Genomic DNA, 18,365 nt, shown 5'->3' on the forward strand with positions numbered 1-18,365 from the left:
TAAAGGGGGATTTGGGGTCACTTAAGAGGATTTTGGGGTCACTAAATGAGGTTTAGCGTCCCCAAGGGGGCATTTTGGGTCACTAAAGGTGAATTTGGGGTCACTTAAGGTGAATTTGGGGTCACCAAAGGGGCTTCTAGGGGCAATATGAAGGGGTCTGGGGGTGTAAAGGGGGGATCTGGGGTCTCCAAAGGGGCGTTTGGGGTCACTTAAGAGGATTTTGGGGTCACTAAATGGGGTTTAGGGTCCCCAAGGGGGCATTTGGGGTCACTTAAGGTGAATTTGGGGTCACCAAAGGGGCTTCTAGGGGCAATATGAAGAGGTCTGGGGTCACCACAGAGGGGTCTGGGGTCTCCAAAGCGGGTTTTGGGGTCACTAAATGGGGTTTAGGGTCCCCAAGGGGACATTTGGGGTCACTAAAGGTGAATTTGGGGTCACTTAAGGTGAATTTGGGGTCACCAAAGGGGCTTCTAGGGGCAATATGAAAGGGTCTGGGGTCGCCACAGCGGGGTCTGGGGGGGGGGTTTCCGTGTCCGTGACGCCCCCACCCCAAAATCCCGCAGGTTTCTGCCACTTCTACCTGCCCGAGGAGCAGTACCCCAAGGGCTTCGCCTTCGACTGCGACGACGTCAACTTCGCCACCGACAACCTCTGCTTCGTGGGGCTCATGTCCATGATCGACCCCCCCCGCGCCGCCGTCCCCGACGCCGTCGGCAAGTGCCGCAGCGCCGGCATCAAGGTGGGGGGCCAAATTGGGGGAAAAAACGGGAGGAATGGGAAAAATGGGGAAAAAAATGGGAAAAATGGGAAAAAACCGAAATTGGCGATTTTCGGCGAGGGAATGGGAAGGTTGGAGGGAATGGGAATGGGGGAGTGGGATGGGGAAAAGGGGGGTGGGAAATAATAGGAATTGTAAAGGGAAAAGGGGGAAATTTGGGGAAAATGGGAAATGGAATGGGAAAGGGGGGAAGAATGGAAAAAATGGGAAATTTGAAAGTTTGTGGTTTTTTAAAAAAATGAATAGAAAATTTAGAGGAAATAGAAATAGGGAAATGGGAAATGGAATGGGAAAAGTGGAAAAAAATGAAAAAAAAGGAAATCGTAAAGGGGAGAGTGGAAAATTGTGGAAAAAATAGGAATTGTAAAGGGAAAAGTGGAAAATTGGGGAAAATAGGAAATGGGAAAAGGGGGGAAAAAGTGAAAAAAAAAGGAATCGTAAAGGGAAAAGTAGGAAAATTGGGAAATAGAAAATGTAAAGGGAAGAGTAGAAAAACTTGGAAAAGGGGGAAATATAAAGGGAAAAGTAGAAAAAGAAAAAAAAAAGGAAATGTAATGAAAAAGTAGAAAAAAATTGGAAAAGGGAAAGGTAATAGAAAAAGAGCAAAAAGTAACAGAGAAAACAGAAAAAAAAATGAAAAAAAAGTAGAAAAAGTAATGGAAAGATGGAAAAGGGAAAAAGTAGAAAAACTGGAAAAAAAAAATAGAAAAAGGGATGGAAAGTTGGAAAGAGTAATAGGAAAAGTAACTTTTTTTTGATCTAAAAAAAAAAAAAACATTTTAAAATAAAAATGGAAAAATAGATAAATTTTAAAAAACGGGTGGACCATAAATTACAAATTAAATTTTAAATTCAGAAATCAAAATTAAATTAAATTAAAAAAAAAAACAAGCGTTTAAACGATGTAAAAACTAAGAAAAAATTTAAGAAAAGTAACTTTTTTTAAAGTTGATTTTAAAAAACATTTTAAAATAAAAATGGAAAAATAGATAAATTTTAAAAAACGGGTGGACCGTAAATTACAAATTACATTTTAAATTCAGAAATTAAACCAAAATTAAACTAAAATTTAGAAAGTTAAGCGTTTAAGCGATTCAAAAACTAAGAACAAATTAAAGAATTTAAAGAATTTAATTTTTAGGGTAAATTGGGAAATTTTGGGGGGTGATTTTTTTTTTTTTTTTTTTTTTTTTTGGGTGAAAAACGCCCCGAATCGGCGGTGCCCGCAGGTGATCATGGTGACCGGCGACCACCCCATCACGGCCAAGGCCATCGCCAAGGGGGTCGGGATCATCTCGGAGGGCAACGAGACCGTGGAGGACATCGCCGCGCGCCTCAACATCCCCGTCAGCCAGGTCAACCCCCGGTGCGTCCCCATAACGCGTTTTGGGGTCAGAAAACAGGATTTGGGGACTTTAGGGGAAGTGGGGAGGGTTTGGGGTCAGGGAAGGGGGATTTGGGTCAAAAGAAGGGGTTTTGGGTGAAAAGAAGGGGATTTAGGGACCCAATGGGCACAGGGAGGCCAGGTCAACCCCCAGTGCGTGCCCCGGAATGCGTTTTGGGGTCAGAAAACGGGATTTGGGGACTTTAGGGGAAGTGGGGAGGGTTTGGGGTCAGGTAGAGGGGTTTGGGGTGAAAAGAAGGGGATTTGGGGACCCAATGGGCACAGGGAAGCCAGGTCAACCCCCGGTGCATCCCCATAACGCGTTTTGGGGTCAGAAAATGGGATTTGGGGACTTTTGGGGAAGTGGGGAGGGTTTGGGGTCAGGTAGAGAGGTTTTGGGTCAAAAGAAAGGGATTTGGGGTGAAAAGAAGGGGATTTGGGGACCCAATGGGCACAGGGAGGCCAGGTCAACCCCCGGTGCGCGCCCCGGAACACGTTTTGGGGTCAGAAAGTGGGATTTGGGGACTTTCGGGGAAGTGGGGAGGGTTTGGGGTCAGGGAGGGAGGTTTTGGGTCAAAAGAAGGGGATTTGGGGACCCAATGGGCACAGGGAGGCCAGGTCAACCCCCGGTGTGTGCCCCGGCACGCGTTTTGGGGTCAGAAAGTGGGATTTGGGGACTTTCGGGGAAGTGGGAAGGGTTTGGGGTCAGAGAGGGGGGTTTTGGGTGAAAGGAAGGGGATTTGGGGTGAAAAGAAGGGGATTTAGGGACCCAAAGGGCACAGGGAGGCCAGGTCAACCCCCAGTACATGCCCCGGAACGCATTTTGGGGTCAGAAAGTGGGATTTGGGGACTTTAGGACATGTGGGGAGGGTTTGGGGTCAGGGAAAAGGGTTTGGGGTCAGGGAGGGGGGTTTTGGGTGAAAGGAAGGGGATTTAGGGTCAAAAGAAGGGGATTTGGGGACCCAATGGGCACAGGGAGGCCAGGTCAACCCTCTAAGTGGATGTCATGGTTTTGGGGTGCAGGGAAGGGGATTTGGGGTTGAAGGGACTTTGGGGAACTTTTTGGGGTCAGGGAAGGAGATTTGGGGACTTGGGGGAAGTGGGGAGGGTTTGGGGTCAGGGAGGGGGGTTTTGGGTCAAAAGAAAGGGATTTGGGGACCCAATGGGCACAGGGAGGCCAGGTCAACCCTTTAAATTGATGCCCTGTAGAACAGGGATTTTTGGGTCATGATCAAGTGGGTTTGGGATCTAAGGGACAGGGGTAGGTTTTGGGGTCAGAGAAGGGGATTTAGGGATGTAGAAGGATCTGGGGAGGTTTTGGGGCAAAGGAAAAGGGATTTGGGGTCAAAGGGACATAGGGAAGGTTTTGGGGCCTAGAGGAAGGTTTTGATGCCCGAATCACGGGGATTTGGGGTCGTGGAAGGCGTCGGGGAGATTTTGGGGCACAAGAGAGAGGATTTGGGACCGAGGGGATGTGGGGGAGGTTTTGGGGCGCGGGCTGGGGGTATTTGGGGGGGGTCTGACCCCATTTGGCCCCCCCCAGGGACGCCAAGGCCTGCGTGATCCACGGCACCGACCTGAAGGACATGAGCTCGGAGCAGATCGACGAAATCCTCCAGAACCACACCGAGATCGTCTTCGCCCGCACCTCCCCGCAGCAGAAGCTGATCATCGTCGAGGGCTGCCAGCGCCAGGTCGGCCCCAAAATGGCCCCAAATGGCCCCAAAAAGTCCCCAAAAGTGGCCCCAAAAAAACGGCCCCAAAAAGTCCCCAAAAACGGCCCCTAAAAGTTCCCTGAAATGGCCCCAAAAAGTTCCCTGAATTGGCCCCAAAAAGTTCCCAAAACAGCCCCAAAAAGTTCCCTGAAACGATGCTAAAAAGTCCCCCAAAATGGCCCCAAAAAAACGGCCCCAAAAAGTCCCCGAAATGGCCCCAAAAGTGGCCCTGAAATGGCCCCAAAAGTGGCCCCAAAAAGTCCCCAAAATGGCCCCAAAAAGTCCCCTGAAATGGCCCCAAAAAGTCTCAAAAAATGGCCCCAAAAAGTCTCAAAAAACGGCCCCAAAATGTTCCCCAAAAACGGCCCCAAAAAGTTCCCTGAAATGGTGCCAAAAAATCCCCCAAAGTGGCCCCAAAAAGTCCCCCAAACGGCCCCAAAAAGTCCCCCGAAATGGCCCCAAAAAGTCCTCCAAAACAGCCCCAAAAAGTTCCCTGAAACGATGCTAAAAAGTCCCCCAAAAAGTCCCCAAAACGGCCCCAAAAAAACGGCCCCAAAAAGTCCCCGAAAGGGCCCCAAAAAGTTCCCCAAATGGCCCCAAAAACGGCCCCAAAAAGTTCCCTGAAATGGCCCCAAAAAGTTCCCTGAAATGGCCCCAAAAAGTTCCCAAAACGGCCCCAAAAAGTCCCCTGAAAATGGCCCCAAAAAGTCCCCCGAAAATGGCCCCAAAAAGTCCCCCGAAAATGGCCCCAAAAAGTCCCCAAAACGGCCCCAAAAAAACGGCCCCAAAAAGTTCCCTGAAAACGGCCCCAAAAAGTTCCCTGAAAACGGCCCCAAAAAGTCCCCAAAAACAAGCCCCCAAGAAGCCACCACCATGTCCCCAAGATGCCACCATGTCCCCATGACCCCAAGACGCCACCATGACCTTCCTAAGATGGCCACCATGTCCCCAAGATGGCCACCATGTCCCCATGACCCCAAGATGCCACCACCACCACCATGATGTCCCCAAGCCCTCAAGATGCCACCGTGATGTCCCCAATCCCACCCCCACCACCCCCAAACTGTCCCCAGGGCGCCATTGTGATGTCCCCATGACCCCAAGATGCCACCACCACCACCACCATGATGTCCCCAAGGCCACCACCATGTCCCCAAGACACCACCACCCCCTTAACCTCCCCAAGTCCCCAAGACCACCACCATGATGTCCCCAAACCCCCAAGATGCCACAACCATGTCCCCAAGACGCCACCACCACCATGATGTCCCTAAGATGGCCACCATGTCCCCAAGATGGCCACCATGTCCCCAAGCCCCCAAGACGCCACCATGATGTCCCCAAGACACCACCATGACCCCAATCCCACAACCACGACCCCCTCCACCCCCAACCTGTCCCCAGGGCGCCATCATGATGTCCCCAAGCCCCCAAGATGCCACCATGATGTCCCCAATCCCCCCCCAACCTGTCCCCAGGGCGCCATCGTGATGTCCCCAAGCCCCCAAGACGCCCCCACCACACCCCCAATCCCCCCACCGTGACCCCAAAACCCCCCCCCAAACCTGTCCCCAGGGCGCCATCGTGGCGGTGACGGGCGATGGCGTCAACGACTCGCCGGCGCTGAAGAAGGCCGACATCGGCGTGGCCATGGGCATCGCCGGCTCCGACGTCTCCAAGCAGGCCGCCGACATGATCCTGCTGGACGACAACTTCGCCTCCATCGTCACCGGGGTGGAGGAAGGTCAGGAGCCACCCACGGGTGCCCCCGGGTGGTGTCGAGCACCCATGGGTGCTGACCGACCCCGTTGTCCCCACCCTAGGCCGGTTGATTTTCGATAATTTGAAGAAATCCATCGCCTACACGCTGACCAGCAACATCCCCGAGATCACGCCCTTCCTCCTCTTCATCATGGCCAACATCCCGCTGCCCCTCGGCACCATCACCATCCTCTGCATCGACCTGGGCACCGACATGGTGAGGGGGCGCCCCGAAATTGGGGGGGGGGACCCCGAAAATGGGTAGAGGGGGTGGGGGGGGTGAAGGAACTCGTTGGAAAAAAAACAACTCTTGAGAATGACCAAAAACCTCTTGAGATCCCCAAAACGCTCTTGAGAATGACCAAAAACCTCTTGAGATCCCCAAAACGCTCTTGAGATTCATGGGGGACCCCAAAACCCTCTGAGATCTGTGGTGGGACCCCAAAACCCTCTTGAAATCCCCAAAATCCTATAGAGATCCCCAAAAGCCTCTTGAGATCCATAGTGGGACCCCAAAACCCTCTTGAGAATGACCAAAAACCTCTTGAGATCCCCAAAAGCCTCTTGAGATCCATGGATGGGGACCCCAAAAATGTATATGTGGGATGGGGGGACCCCAAAAATGGGTAGAGGGGGTGGGGGGTTGAAGGAACTCGTTGGAAAAAAAAACAACTCTTGAGAATGACCAAAAACCTCTTGAGATCCCCAAAACGCTCTTGAGATTCATGGGGGACCCCAAAACCCTCTTGAGATCCCCAAAACCCTATAGAGATCCCCAAAACCCTCTTGAGAATGACCAAAAACCTCTTGAGATCCCCAAAACGCTCTTGAGATCTGTGGTGGGACCCCAAAAACCTCTTGGGATCCATGACGGGGACCCCAAAACCCTCTTGAAATCCCCAAAACCCTATAGAGATCCCCAAAACCCTTCTTGAGATCCATGGATGGGGACCCCAAAAATGTATATGTGGGGGGGGGACCCCAAAAATGGGTAGAGGTGGTGGGGGAACCCCAAAAATGGGTAGAGGGGGTGGGGGGGGTGAAGGAACTCGTTGGGGTAGCCAAAAACCTCTTGAGACCCCCAAGACCCTCTTGAGATCCATGATGGGGACCCCAAAAATGTATATATATGGGAATGTGGGGTGAGGGGGGACCCCAAAAATGGGTAGAGGGGGTGGGGGGGGTGAAGGAACTCGTTGGAAAAAAAACAACTCTTGAGAATGACCAAAAGCCCCTTGAGATCCCCAAAATGCTCTTGAGATTCATGGGGGACCCCAAAACCCTCTTGGGATCCCCAAAATCCTATAGAGATCCCCAAAACCCTCTTGAGAATGACCAAAAACCTCTTGAGATCCCCAAAACGCTCTTGAGATCTGTGGTGGGACCCCAAAAACCTCTTGGGATCCATGAAGGGGACCCAAAAACCTTCTTGAGACCCCCAAAACCCTATAGAGATCCCCAAAAGCCTCTTGAGATCCATGGATGGGGACCCCAAAAATGTATATGTGGGGTGGGGGGGACCCCAAAAATGGGTAGAGGGGGTGGGGGGTTGAAGGAACTCGTTGGAAAAAAAAAACTCTTGAGAATGACCAAAAACCTCTTGAGATCCCCAAAACGCTCTTGAGATCTGTGGTGGGACCCCAAAACCCTCTTGAGAATGACCAAAAGCCCCTTGAGATCCCCAAAACGCTCTTGAGATTCATGGGGGACCCCAAAACCCTCTTGAGATCCATGGTGGGGACCCCAAAACCCCTTTAGGCACCCCAAAACCCCCTTGAGCCCAAATTTGATCACCCCAAAACCCCCTCGGTCACCCCAAAACCCCCCTGAGACCCCCCTCGATCACCCCAAAACCCCCTTGGGCACCCCAAAACCCCCTTGAACCCCATGTAGTCACCCCAAAACACCCTTGGACACCCCAAAACCCTCCCTGGGCACCCCAAAACCCCATTGGGCACCCCAAAACCCCCCTGAGACCCACCTGGGTCACCCCAAAACCCCCTCAGTCACCCCAAAACCCCCTTGAGCCCAAATTTGATCACCCCAAAACCCCTCTGGGCACCCCAAAACCCCCTCGGTCACCCCAAAACCCCCCTGAGACCCCCCTGGATCACCCCAAAACCCCCTTGGGCACCCCAAAACCCCTCTGGGCACCCCAAAACCCCCTCGGTCGGTCACCTCAAAATCCCCTTGAACCCCACATAGTCACCCCAAAACCCCCCTGAGACCCCCCTCGATCACCCCAAAACCCCCCTTTAGGCACCCCAAAACCCCCTTGGTCACCCCAAAACCCCCTTGAACCCCACGTAGTCACCCCAAAACACCCTTGGACACCCCAAAACCCCATTGGGCACCCCAAAACCCCCCTGAGACCCCCCTCGATCACCCCAAACCCCCCCTGGGCACCCCAAAACCCCCTGGGTCACCCCAAAATCCCCCCCCATTAGGTCCCCGCCATCTCCTTGGCCTACGAGGCGGCCGAGAGCGACATCATGAAGCGGCAGCCCCGCAACCCCCGCTCCGACAAGCTGGTGAACGAGCGCCTCATCAGCATGGCCTACGGGCAGATCGGTGAGGGCACCCATGGGTGCTGGGGGGGGCGAGGGGGGAGTTGGGAGGGGTGGGGGGCGCCTACGGGGGCTGTAGGACCCGTGGGTGCTGTGGTGTTGTGGAGGGGGCAATGGGCAGCCATGGGGGGTAGGGGGATGTGGAGGCACCCATGGGTGCTAGGGGGGTGTATAGGGGGTAATGGGCACCCATGGGTGCTGGGGGGGGGCTGGGAGGGTGGGGAGTGCCTGGGGGCGCTGTAGGACCCGTGGGTGCTGTGGTGTTGTGTAGAAGGCAATGGGCACCCATGGGTGCTGGGGGGGTGTATGGGGGGTAATGGGCACCCATGGGTGCTGGGGGGGCTGGGAGGGGTTGGGAGGGGTGGGGGGCGCCTACGGGGGCTGTAGGACCCGTGGGTGAGGTGGTGTTGTGGAGGGGGTAATGAGCACCCATGGGTGCTGGGGGGGTGTATAGGGGGTAATGGGCACCCATGGGTGCTGGGGGGGGTGAGGGGGGAGCTGGGGGGGGTGGGGGGCACCTACGGGGGCTGTAGGACCCGTGGGGGCTGTGGTGGTGTGGAGGGGGCAATGGGCACCCATGGGTGCTGGGGGGGTGTATAGGGGGTAATGGGCACCCATGGGTGCTAGAGAATCGTGTGGGCACCCATGGGTGCTGGGGAGGAGTTGTGGGGGGTGGGGGGCGCCTGCGGGGGCTGTAGGACCCGTGGGTGAGGTGGTGTTGTGGAGGGGGTAATGGGCACCCATGGGTGCTGGGGGGGTGTATAGGGGGTAATGGGCACCCATGGGTGCTAGAGAATCGTGTGGGCACCCATGGGTGCTGGGGGGTGGTCGGGGGGGTGGGGGACACCTGTAGGACCCGTGGGTGCTGTGGTGTTGTGGAGGGGGCAATGGGCACCCATGGGTGCTGGGGGGGTGTATAGGGTGCAGTGAGCACCCATGGGTGCTAGGGGATCATTTGGGCACCCGTGGGTGCTGGGAGGGAGCTGTGGGGGGTGGGGGGCGCCTAGGGTGGCTGTAGGACCCGTGGGTGCTGTGGTGTTGTGGAGGGGGCAATGGGCAGCCATGGGGGGTAGGGGCATGTGGAGGCACCCATGGGTGCTCTATAGGTGGAAATGGGCACCCATGGGTGCTAGGAGGGTCTATAGGGGGTAACGGGCACCCATGGGTGCTGGGGGATGATATGGGCACCCATGGGTTCTGGAGGGCCATGGAAGGACCCATGGACGCATTATAGGACATGGGGGCACCTTGGGGTGCCCCATAGCACCCTTGGGTGCCCTGATACCCCCCCAAAAGGCCCCCAAATACCCCCCCAGGCATGATCCAGTCTCTCTATTGGGAGCACTGGGGCTCTATAGGGTGCTCGGGGTGGCATTATAGGACATGGGTGCACCTTGGGGTGCACGGGGGCACCTTTGGGTGCTCCCTAGCACCCTTGGGTGCCCTGATACCCCCCCAAATCCCCCCCAGTGCCCCCCCAGGCATGAACCAGTCTCTCTATGGGTAACAATAAGACTCTGTAGGGTGCAATAGGATGCATGGGTGCACCTTGGGGTGCACGGGGGCACCTTTGGGTGCCCTATAGCACCCTTGGGTGCCCTGATACCCCCCCAAAACGCCCCCAAATGCCCCCCAAGCATGATCCAAGCTCCCTATGGGTAACAACAGGACTCTATAGGGTGCAATAGGATGCACTGGGGCACCTTGGGGTGCACGGGGGCACCTTTGGGTGCCTTATAGCACCCTTGGGTGCCCTGATACCCCCCCCAAATCCTTCCCATGTCCCCCCAGTGCCCCCCTAGACATGATCCAGTCTCCCTATGCATAACAATGGGGCTCCATAGGGTGCAATAGGATGCATGGGGGCACCTTGGGGTGCACGGGGGCACCTTTGGGTGCCCCACAGCACCCTTGGGTGCCCTGATACCCCCCCCAAATCCTCCCCATGTCCCCTCAGTGGCCCCCTAGTGGCCCCCCAATCTCTCTATGGGTAACAATGGGGCTCCATAGGGGGCAATAGGATGCACTGGGGCACCTTGGGGCGCACGGGGGCACCTTTGGGTGCTCCCTAGCACCCTTGGGTGCCCTGATACCCCCCCAAATCCCCCCCAGATGCCCCCCCAGGCATGATCCAGTCTCTTTATGGGAAGCAATGGGGCTCTATTAAGTGCTCTGGGGGGCAAAGGGGTGCATTGTAGGACATGGGGGCACCTTGGGGTGCCCCATAGCACCCTTGGGTGCCCTGATACCCCCCCAAAACGCCCCCAAATGCCCCCCCAGGCACGATCCAAGCTCCCTATAGGTATCAACAGGACTCTATAGGGTGCAATAGGATGCATGGGGGCACCTTGGGGCGCACGGGGGCACCTTTGGGTGCCCTATAGCACCCTTGGGTGCCCTGATACCCCCCCAAAACGCCCCCAAATGCCCCCCCAGGCATGATCCAGTCTCTCTATGGGTAACAATGGGGCTCCATAGGGTGCAATAGGATGCATGGGGGCACCTTGGGGCGCACGGGGGCACCTTTGGGTGCTCCCTAGCACCCTTGGGTGCCCTGATACCCCCCCCAAATCCTCCCCATGTCCCCCCAGTGGCCCCCTAGTGGCCCCCCAGTCTCTCTATGGGTAACAATGGGGCTCCATAGGGTGCAATAGGATGCATGGGTGCACTTTGGGGTGCACGGGGGCACCTTGGGGTGCTCCCTAGCACCCTTGGGTGCCCTTAACCCCCCCCAAACGCCCCCCCCCCAGGCATGATCCAGGCCCTGGGGGGTTTCTTCGCCTACTTCGTCATCCTGGCCGAGAACGGCTTCCTGCCCTCCTGCCTGGTGGGCATCCGCCTCAACTGGGACGACCGCACCGTCAACGACCTGGAGGACTCCTACGGGCAGCAGTGGGTGGGTAATGGGGGGGGGGGGGGTCGTGGGGGGGTCGTGGGGGGGTCGTGGGGGTCGTGGGGGGGGGTCCTGGGGGGGTTATTTGGGGTTATGGGGGGTTATGGGGTCATGGGGTTGAGCGCACGGTCAACGCGTTGGAAGAGTCCGATGGGTAGAGGTGGGTGAGTATTGGGGAGGGGGCACCGGGGGGGGTCTGGGGGGGTCGTGGGGGGTCTGGGGGGGTCGTGGGGGTCATGGGGGGGGTCCCGGGGGGGTTATTTGGGGTTGGGGGGGGTTATGGGGTCATGGGGATGGGCGCACCGTCAATGAGTTGGAAGAGTCCGATGGGTAGAGGTGGGTGAGTATTGGGGGGGGGGCACCGGGGGGGGTATGGGGGTCGTGGGGGGTCTTGGGGGTCTTGGGGGTCGTGGGGGGGTCGTGGGGGTCGTGGGGGGGGGGTCTTGGGGGGTTATTTGGGGTTATGGGGGGTTATGGGGGGGTATGGGGTCATGGGGTTGAGCGCACGGTCAACGCATTGGAAGAGTCCAATGGGGTGAGTATTGGGGGGGGGGGGCACCGGGGGGGGTCTTGGGGGGTCTGGGGGGGTCTGGGGGGGTCGTGGGGGTCTTGGGGGGGCGTGGGGGTCATGGGGGGGGTCCTGGGGGGGTTATTTGGGGTTATGGGGGTTATGGGTCATGGGGATGGGCGCACCGTCAACGCGTTGGAAGAGTCCGATGGGTGAGTGTTGGGGGGGGGGGCACCGGGGGGGCATGGGGGGTCTTGGGGGGTCTGGGGGGTCGTGGGGGTCTTGGGGGGGTCGTGGGGGTCGTGGGGGGGGGTCCTGGGGGGGTTATTTGGGGTTGGGGGGGGTTATGGGGTCATGGGATGGGCGCACCGTCAATGAGTTGGAAGAGTCCGATGGGTGAGTATTGGGGGGGGGGGGGCACGGGGGGTTTTGGGGGGGTCTTGGGGGGGTCTGGGGGGGTCGTGGGGGGGTCTCTGTGACCTATTTTTTTTTGGGGGGGGGCTCCTCCTTTTTTGGGGACTCCTCCATTTAGGGTTGGGATCGTTACGGGATGTTTTTAAGGCCAAATAGACCGATTTAAAGGGACGTTTATTTTTTTGGGGGGAGTTTTGTTTTTTTTTGGGGTGTATATTTTTTGGGGGGGGCATTTTATTTTATTTTATCTTATTTTCTCGTGGGGGGGCCCTCCATTTAGGAGGTTCTCCATTTAGCCTTGGGGTCTTTCTGGGACCCTTTTTAAGCCCAAACATACCGATTTAAGGGACATTTATTTTTTTGATTTTCGGGATTTTTTGGGGGTGTATATTTTTTTCGGGGGGGGGGATTTATTTCATTTTATTTTATTTTCTCGTGGGGGGGCACCTCCATTTAGGATGTTCTCCATTTAGTCTTGGGGTCTTCACGCGATGCTTTTAAGCCAAATATACCGATTTAGGGAACGGGTTTTTTGGGGGGAGTTTTTGGGTTTTTTGGGGGTGTATATTTTTTTTGGGGGGGGCATTTTATTTTATATTATTTCATTTTTTCGTGGGGGGGGGCCCTCCATTTAGGATGTTCTCCATTTAGCCTTGGGGTCTTTCTGGGACCCTTTTTAAGCCCAAACATACCGATTTAAGGGACGTTTTTTTTTTTTTTTGATTTTCGGGATTTTTTGGGGTGTATATTTTTCGGGGGGCCATTTTATTTTATTTTATCTTATTTTCTCGTGGGGGGGGCCCTCCATTTAGGAGGTTCTCCATTTAGCCTTGGGGTCTTCACGCGATGGTTTTAAGCACAAATATACCGATTTAGGAACGGGTTTTTTGGGGGGAGTTTTGGGGTTTTTTGGGTTGTATATTTTTTCAGGGGGGGGAGTTTATTTCATTTTATTTTATTTTTTCGTGGGGGGCGCCTCTATTTTTTGGGGACTCCTCCATTTAGCCTTGGGGTCTTTCTGGGACCCTTTTTAAGTCCAAATATACCGATTTAAGGGATGTTTTTTTTTTTTTTTTGATTTTCGGGATTTTTTGGGGTGTATATTTTTTCGGGGGGACATTTTATTTTATTTTATCATATTTTCTCGTGGGGGGGGCCCTCCATTTAGGAGGTTCTCCATTTAGCCTTGGGGTCTTCACGCGATGCTTTTAAGCCCAAATATACCGATTTAGGGAATGGGTTTTTTTGGGGGAGTTTTGGGGATTTTTTGGGGTTTATTTTTTCGGGGGGGGGGGAGTTTATTTCATTTTATTTTTATTTTTTCGTGGGGGGGGGCCTCCATTTAGGAGGTTCTCCATTTAGCCTTGGGGTCTTTCTGGGACCTTTTTAAGTCCAAATATACCAATTTAAGGGATGTTTGTTTTTTTTTTTTGATTTTCGGGATTTTTTGGGGTGTATATTTTTTCGGGGGGGCCATTTTATTTTATATTATTTTATTTTTTCGTGGGGGGGGCCCTCCATTTAGGGGTTCTCCATTTAGACTTGGGGTCTTCACGCGATACTTTCACGTCCAAATATACCGATTTAAGGACATTTATTTTTTTGAGTTTTGGGATTTTTTGGGGGTGTATATTTTTTTGGGGGGGCATTTTATTTTATTTTATCTTATTTTCTCGTGGGGGGCCCCTCCATTTAGGAGGTTCTCCATTTAGCCTTGGGTCTTTCTGGGACCCTTTTTAAGCCCAAATAGACCGATTTAGGGAACGGGTTTTTTTGGGGGAGTTTTGGGGATTTTTTGGGGTTTATTTTTTTCGGGGGGGGGAGTTTATTTCATTTTATTTTATTTTTTCGTGGGGGGGCGCCTCTATTTTTGGGGACTCCTCCATTTGGGGTTGGGGTCTTCACGCGATGCTTTCAAGCCCAAATATACCGATTTAGGAACGGGTTTTTTTGGGGGGAGTTTTGGGGATTTTTGGGGGGTTTATTTTTTTCGGGGGGGGGTCCCTGATGCCGTGTGTGCCCCCCCCCCAGACCTACGAGCAGCGCAAGGTGGTGGAGTTCACGTGCCACACGGCGTTCTTCGTCAGCATCGTGGTGGTGCAGTGGGCCGACCTCATCATCTGCAAGACCCGGCGCAACTCCGTCTTCCAGCAGGGCATGAAGTGCGTGGGGGGGGCCCCAAAAATTGGGGGGGGGTCCCCAAAAATTGGGAGGGGTCCTAAAAAAATTGGGTGGATTTGAAAAAAATTGGGTAAGAGCGGTGGGTTTCTCAAGAGTGATGGGCGATCCTTAAATTGGGGGTGTCCCTAAAATTGGGGGGGTCTCTAAAAATAAGGGGGGTCTCTAAAAATTTGGGGGGGTCCCCAAAAAATTGGGGGGGTCTCTAAAATTGGGGTGGGGTCCCAAAAAATTGGGGGAGGACACACCGGGGTCCGACCTCATCATCTGCAAGACCCGGCGCAACTCCGTCTTCCAGCAGGGCATGAAGTGCGTGGGGGGGGGCCCAAAATTGGGGGGGGGTCCCCAAAAATTGGGAGGGTCCTAAAAAAATTGGGGGGGTCCCAAAAAGTTGGGTAGGAAAGTCCTAGGGTGGTGGGTTCCTCAAGAGTGATGGGAGAGCCCTAAATTGGGGAGATCTTGACATTGGGGGGGTCTCTAAAATTTGTGGGGGGGGGGCCCCAAAAATTGGGGGGGGGGTCCCAAAAAATTGGGGGGGTCCTAAAAAATTTGGGTGGATTTGAAAAAATTGGGTAGGAGTGGTGGGTTCCTCAAGAGTGATGGGAGAGCCCTAAAATTGGGGGGAAATTCAAAAATTGGGGGGATCTTTGACATTGGGGGGGGTCCCTAAAATTGGGGGGGTCCTAAAAAATTGGGGGGTCTCTAAAAAATTGGGGGGGGGTCCGAAAAAATTGGGGAAGTCACAAAAAGTTGGGTAGGAGTGGTGGGTTTCTCAAGAGTGATGGGAGAGCCCTAAATTGGGGGGGGTCCCTAAAATTGGGGGGGTCTCTAAAAATTGGGGGGGTCCCAAAAAATTGGGGGGGTCCCTAAAAAATTGGGGGGGGTTTGAAAAAATTGGGTAGGAGTGGTGGGTTTCTCAAGAGTGATGGGGGATCCCTAAATTGGGGGGGTTTCCTAAAATTGGGGGGGTCTCAAAAAATTGGGGGGGGGTCTCTAAAATTAAGGGGGGCTCCTGATGACGTGTTTATGCCCCCCCAACCCCCAGAAAATCTTTAAAAAATGGAGAATTTGGTAAATTTTTAGGGGGGGAGCAGAGCGGTACCCAGAGCATCCCTCATGCTCTGGGGGGAGTTTTATTAAAGGGGGGGGGAATTTTGGGGTGGGAAATGGATTTTTGGGGTGTGGGGGGGTCCCGATGACGTATTTATCCCCCTCTCCCCCCCAATTTTTGTTTAAAAAACGGAGATTTTGGTAAATTTTTAACGGCGAGCCCAGCGCATCCCCGCTGTTCTGGGGACTATCGGGATGGGATTTTTTTAAGGGGGGGGGCCCGGATTTTTTTAGGGGGGGGATTTTTGGGGGTGGGGGCCACCCGGGTAACCCTCTCGTGTCCCCCCCCCAGGAACAAAATCCTCATTTTTGGGCTTTTTGAGGAGACGGCGCTGGCGGCGTTCCTGTCCTACTGCCCGGCATGGACGTGGCGCTGCGCATGTACCCCCTCAAGTGAGCTCTGGGGGGGGGGCACCCAAATTTTGGGGGGGGGGGCACCCAAATTTGGGGTGGGGGGGCCTTGGTTTTGGGGTGGGGGGGGGTGAAAGCCTCATAGGAATTATTTCAGGGCTTTATTTTGGGGCGATTCCTTTGGGTTTTGTCAATATCAGGTTGAGTCTTGGGCATCTTTTCTTGGGGGGGGGCACCCAAATTTTGGGGGGGGGCACCCAAATTTGGGTGGGGGGGCTTCATTTTGGGGTGGGGGGCGGTGAAAGCCTCATAGGAATTATTTCAGGGCTTTATTTTGGGGCAATTCCTTTGGGTTTTGTCAATATTGGGTTGGGAAGGTCCTGGAAGCTTAATGGGGGGGGGGGGGGGCGCTTTATTTTGGGGTGGGGGCGCCTTTATTTGGTCTTTTTTTTTACGGGGGGGGCTTTATTTGGGTGGGGGCCTTCGGGGGGGGGGGGGTCTCTGTTCAAGTTGCCCCCCCCGGGGCTATTTATGGGGGTGGGGGGGGTCCGAGCTGCCTTGGACCCCCCACTCACCCCCCTCAATTTTCTCTCTCCCCCCCCCCATTTTCTCTCTCCCCCCCCCCATTTTCTCTCCCCCCCCAATGTCTGTGACCCCCCCCATGTGTGTGACCCCCCCCAATTTCCATGACCCCCCCAAAACCCCTCCAAAACCCCCCCAAATCTCTCCCAACCCACCCCAAATCTTTCCCCAACCCCCCCCCCAAATTTTTTCCTGCCCCCCCCCAAATTTTTTTCTGACCCCCCCAATTTATATAACCCCCCCAATCCCCAAAACCCCCCCAAAAACCCCCAAAACCCCCCAAATCTCTCCCTATCCCTCCCTAATCTTTCCCCGACCCCCCCCCAAATTTTTTCCTGACCCCCCCAATTTTTTTTCTTAACCCCCCCAAATTTTTTGGACCCCCCAATTTATGTGACCCCCCCAAATCACCTCCGTGTCCCCCAAAACCCCCCAAATCCCCCCCAAATCTCTCCCTATCCCCCCAAATCTCTCCCCAACCCCCCCCAAATTTTTTCCTGCCCCCCCCAAATTTTTTTCCGACCCCCCCCAATTTATATAACCCCCCATCCCCCCAAACCCCCCCCAAAACCCCTCCAAATCTCTCCCTATCCCCCCCAAATTTTTTGGGGACCCCCCCAAATTTTTTCCTGACCCTCCCCAATTTTTTTCCTGACCCCCCCCCAAATTTTTTTGGGGGCCCCCCCCCGTACCCCCCCAGGCCCAGCTGGTGGTTCTGCGCCTTCCCCTACAGCTTCCTCATCTTCGTCTACGACGAGATCCGCAAGCTCATCCTGCGCCGCAACCCCGGAGGTAATTTGGGGGGGGGGACATTAATTTTTTGGGTGGGGGGGCACCCAAAAATCCCCCCCCGACCCCTTTTCCAACCCCTATTTTTTTTTAATTAATTTTTATTATTTTTTTTATTTTTTTTATTTTTTTTAATTTTTTAAATTTTTTTAATTTTTTTTATTATTTTTATTTTTAATTAATTTTTATTATTTTTATTATTTTTATTTTTTATTTTTTTATTTTTTTATTTTTTTTAATTTTTTATTTTTTTAAATTTTTTTATTATTTTTATTTTTAATTAATTTTTATTATTTTTATTTTTTTATTTTTTAAATTTTTTAATTTTTTAAATTTTTTAAATTTTTTAAATTTTTTTAATTATTTTTATTTTTAATTAATTTTTATTATTTTTATTTTTTTATTTTTTATTTTTTAATTTTTTTATTTTTTTTAAATTTTTTAAATTTTTTATTTTTTTTAAATTTTTTAAATTTTTTATTTTTTTTAATTATTTTTATTTTTTTTATTTTTAATTAATTTGTATTATTTTTTTTTTCCGCAGGTTGGGTGGAGAAGGAGACCTATTATTGAGCCCCCCCCCCCACCACCACCTCCCAGCGATGGATGAACCCCCCCCCCATTTAAAAATATACCCCCCCCAAAAAAAAAAAAAAAATACACCCCCTCCAAAAATGAAATACCCGAAAAAAATAAAAAATACCCTAAAAAAATAAAAATTACACTAAAAAATAAAAATAAAAAAAAATAAATAAAAAATAACCCCCCAAAAATAAAGAATAACCCCCCCAAAAAATAGAAAATAACCCCAAAAAATAAAGAATAACCCCCAAAAATAAAAAATATCCCCAAAAAATAAAGAATAAGCCCCCCAAAAATAGAAAATAACCCCAAAAAAATAAAAATAACCCCAAAAAAATAAAAAATACCCCCCCAAAAAAATACTTTCCCCCCCAAAAAATACCCAAAACAATAAAAAATAATCCCAAAATAATAAAAAATACACCCCAAGAATAAAAGTGCCCCCCCAAAATATTAAAAATACCCCCCAAAAATTAAAAATTCCCCCAAAAAATTAAAAATACCCCCCCCAAAAATATACCCCCCCCATTCAAATTACCCCTCCCTTATTTAAATGACCTCCCCTTATTTATATGCCCCCCCCTTAATTAAATGCCCCCCCCTTAATTAAATGCCCCCCCCTTTATTTATATGACCCCCCCTCATTTATGTGCCCCCCCCTTATTCAAATAACCCCCCCCACTTATTTAAATGCCCCCCCCCCCATTAAAAAAATTGAATTTCCTCCCCCCCCAGGAAGAAAAAATTTGGGGA

At 52.5% G+C, this 18,365-nt stretch overlaps 1 protein-coding gene across 1 annotated transcript in view; it reads left to right on the plus strand.

Moving 5' to 3' along the window:
* Positions 1–17,649, plus strand: part of LOC311429273 (sodium/potassium-transporting ATPase subunit alpha-3-like) — a 44,967-nt gene extending 27,318 nt beyond the window's left edge. The window contains 12 exon segments of the mRNA XM_084540367.1: positions 564–739; positions 2,008–2,144; positions 3,706–3,856; positions 5,453–5,621; positions 5,701–5,855; positions 8,086–8,209; positions 10,956–11,101; positions 14,052–14,182; positions 15,601–15,665; positions 15,668–15,701; positions 16,942–17,033; positions 17,575–17,649. Of these exon segments, the coding sequence (XP_084396493.1) occupies positions 564–739; positions 2,008–2,144; positions 3,706–3,856; positions 5,453–5,621; positions 5,701–5,855; positions 8,086–8,209; positions 10,956–11,101; positions 14,052–14,182; positions 15,601–15,665; positions 15,668–15,701; positions 16,942–17,033; positions 17,575–17,603 (1,409 nt within the window). The 3' untranslated portion in view covers positions 17,604–17,649.
* Positions 17,650–18,365: the final 716 nt, after the last annotated feature.

Source organism: Aythya ferina, assembly GCF_964211825.1.
Source record: "Aythya ferina genome assembly, contig: HAP1_SCAFFOLD_501, whole genome shotgun sequence".
In the NCBI taxonomy this organism is placed as follows: Eukaryota; Metazoa; Chordata; class Aves; order Anseriformes; family Anatidae; genus Aythya; species Aythya ferina.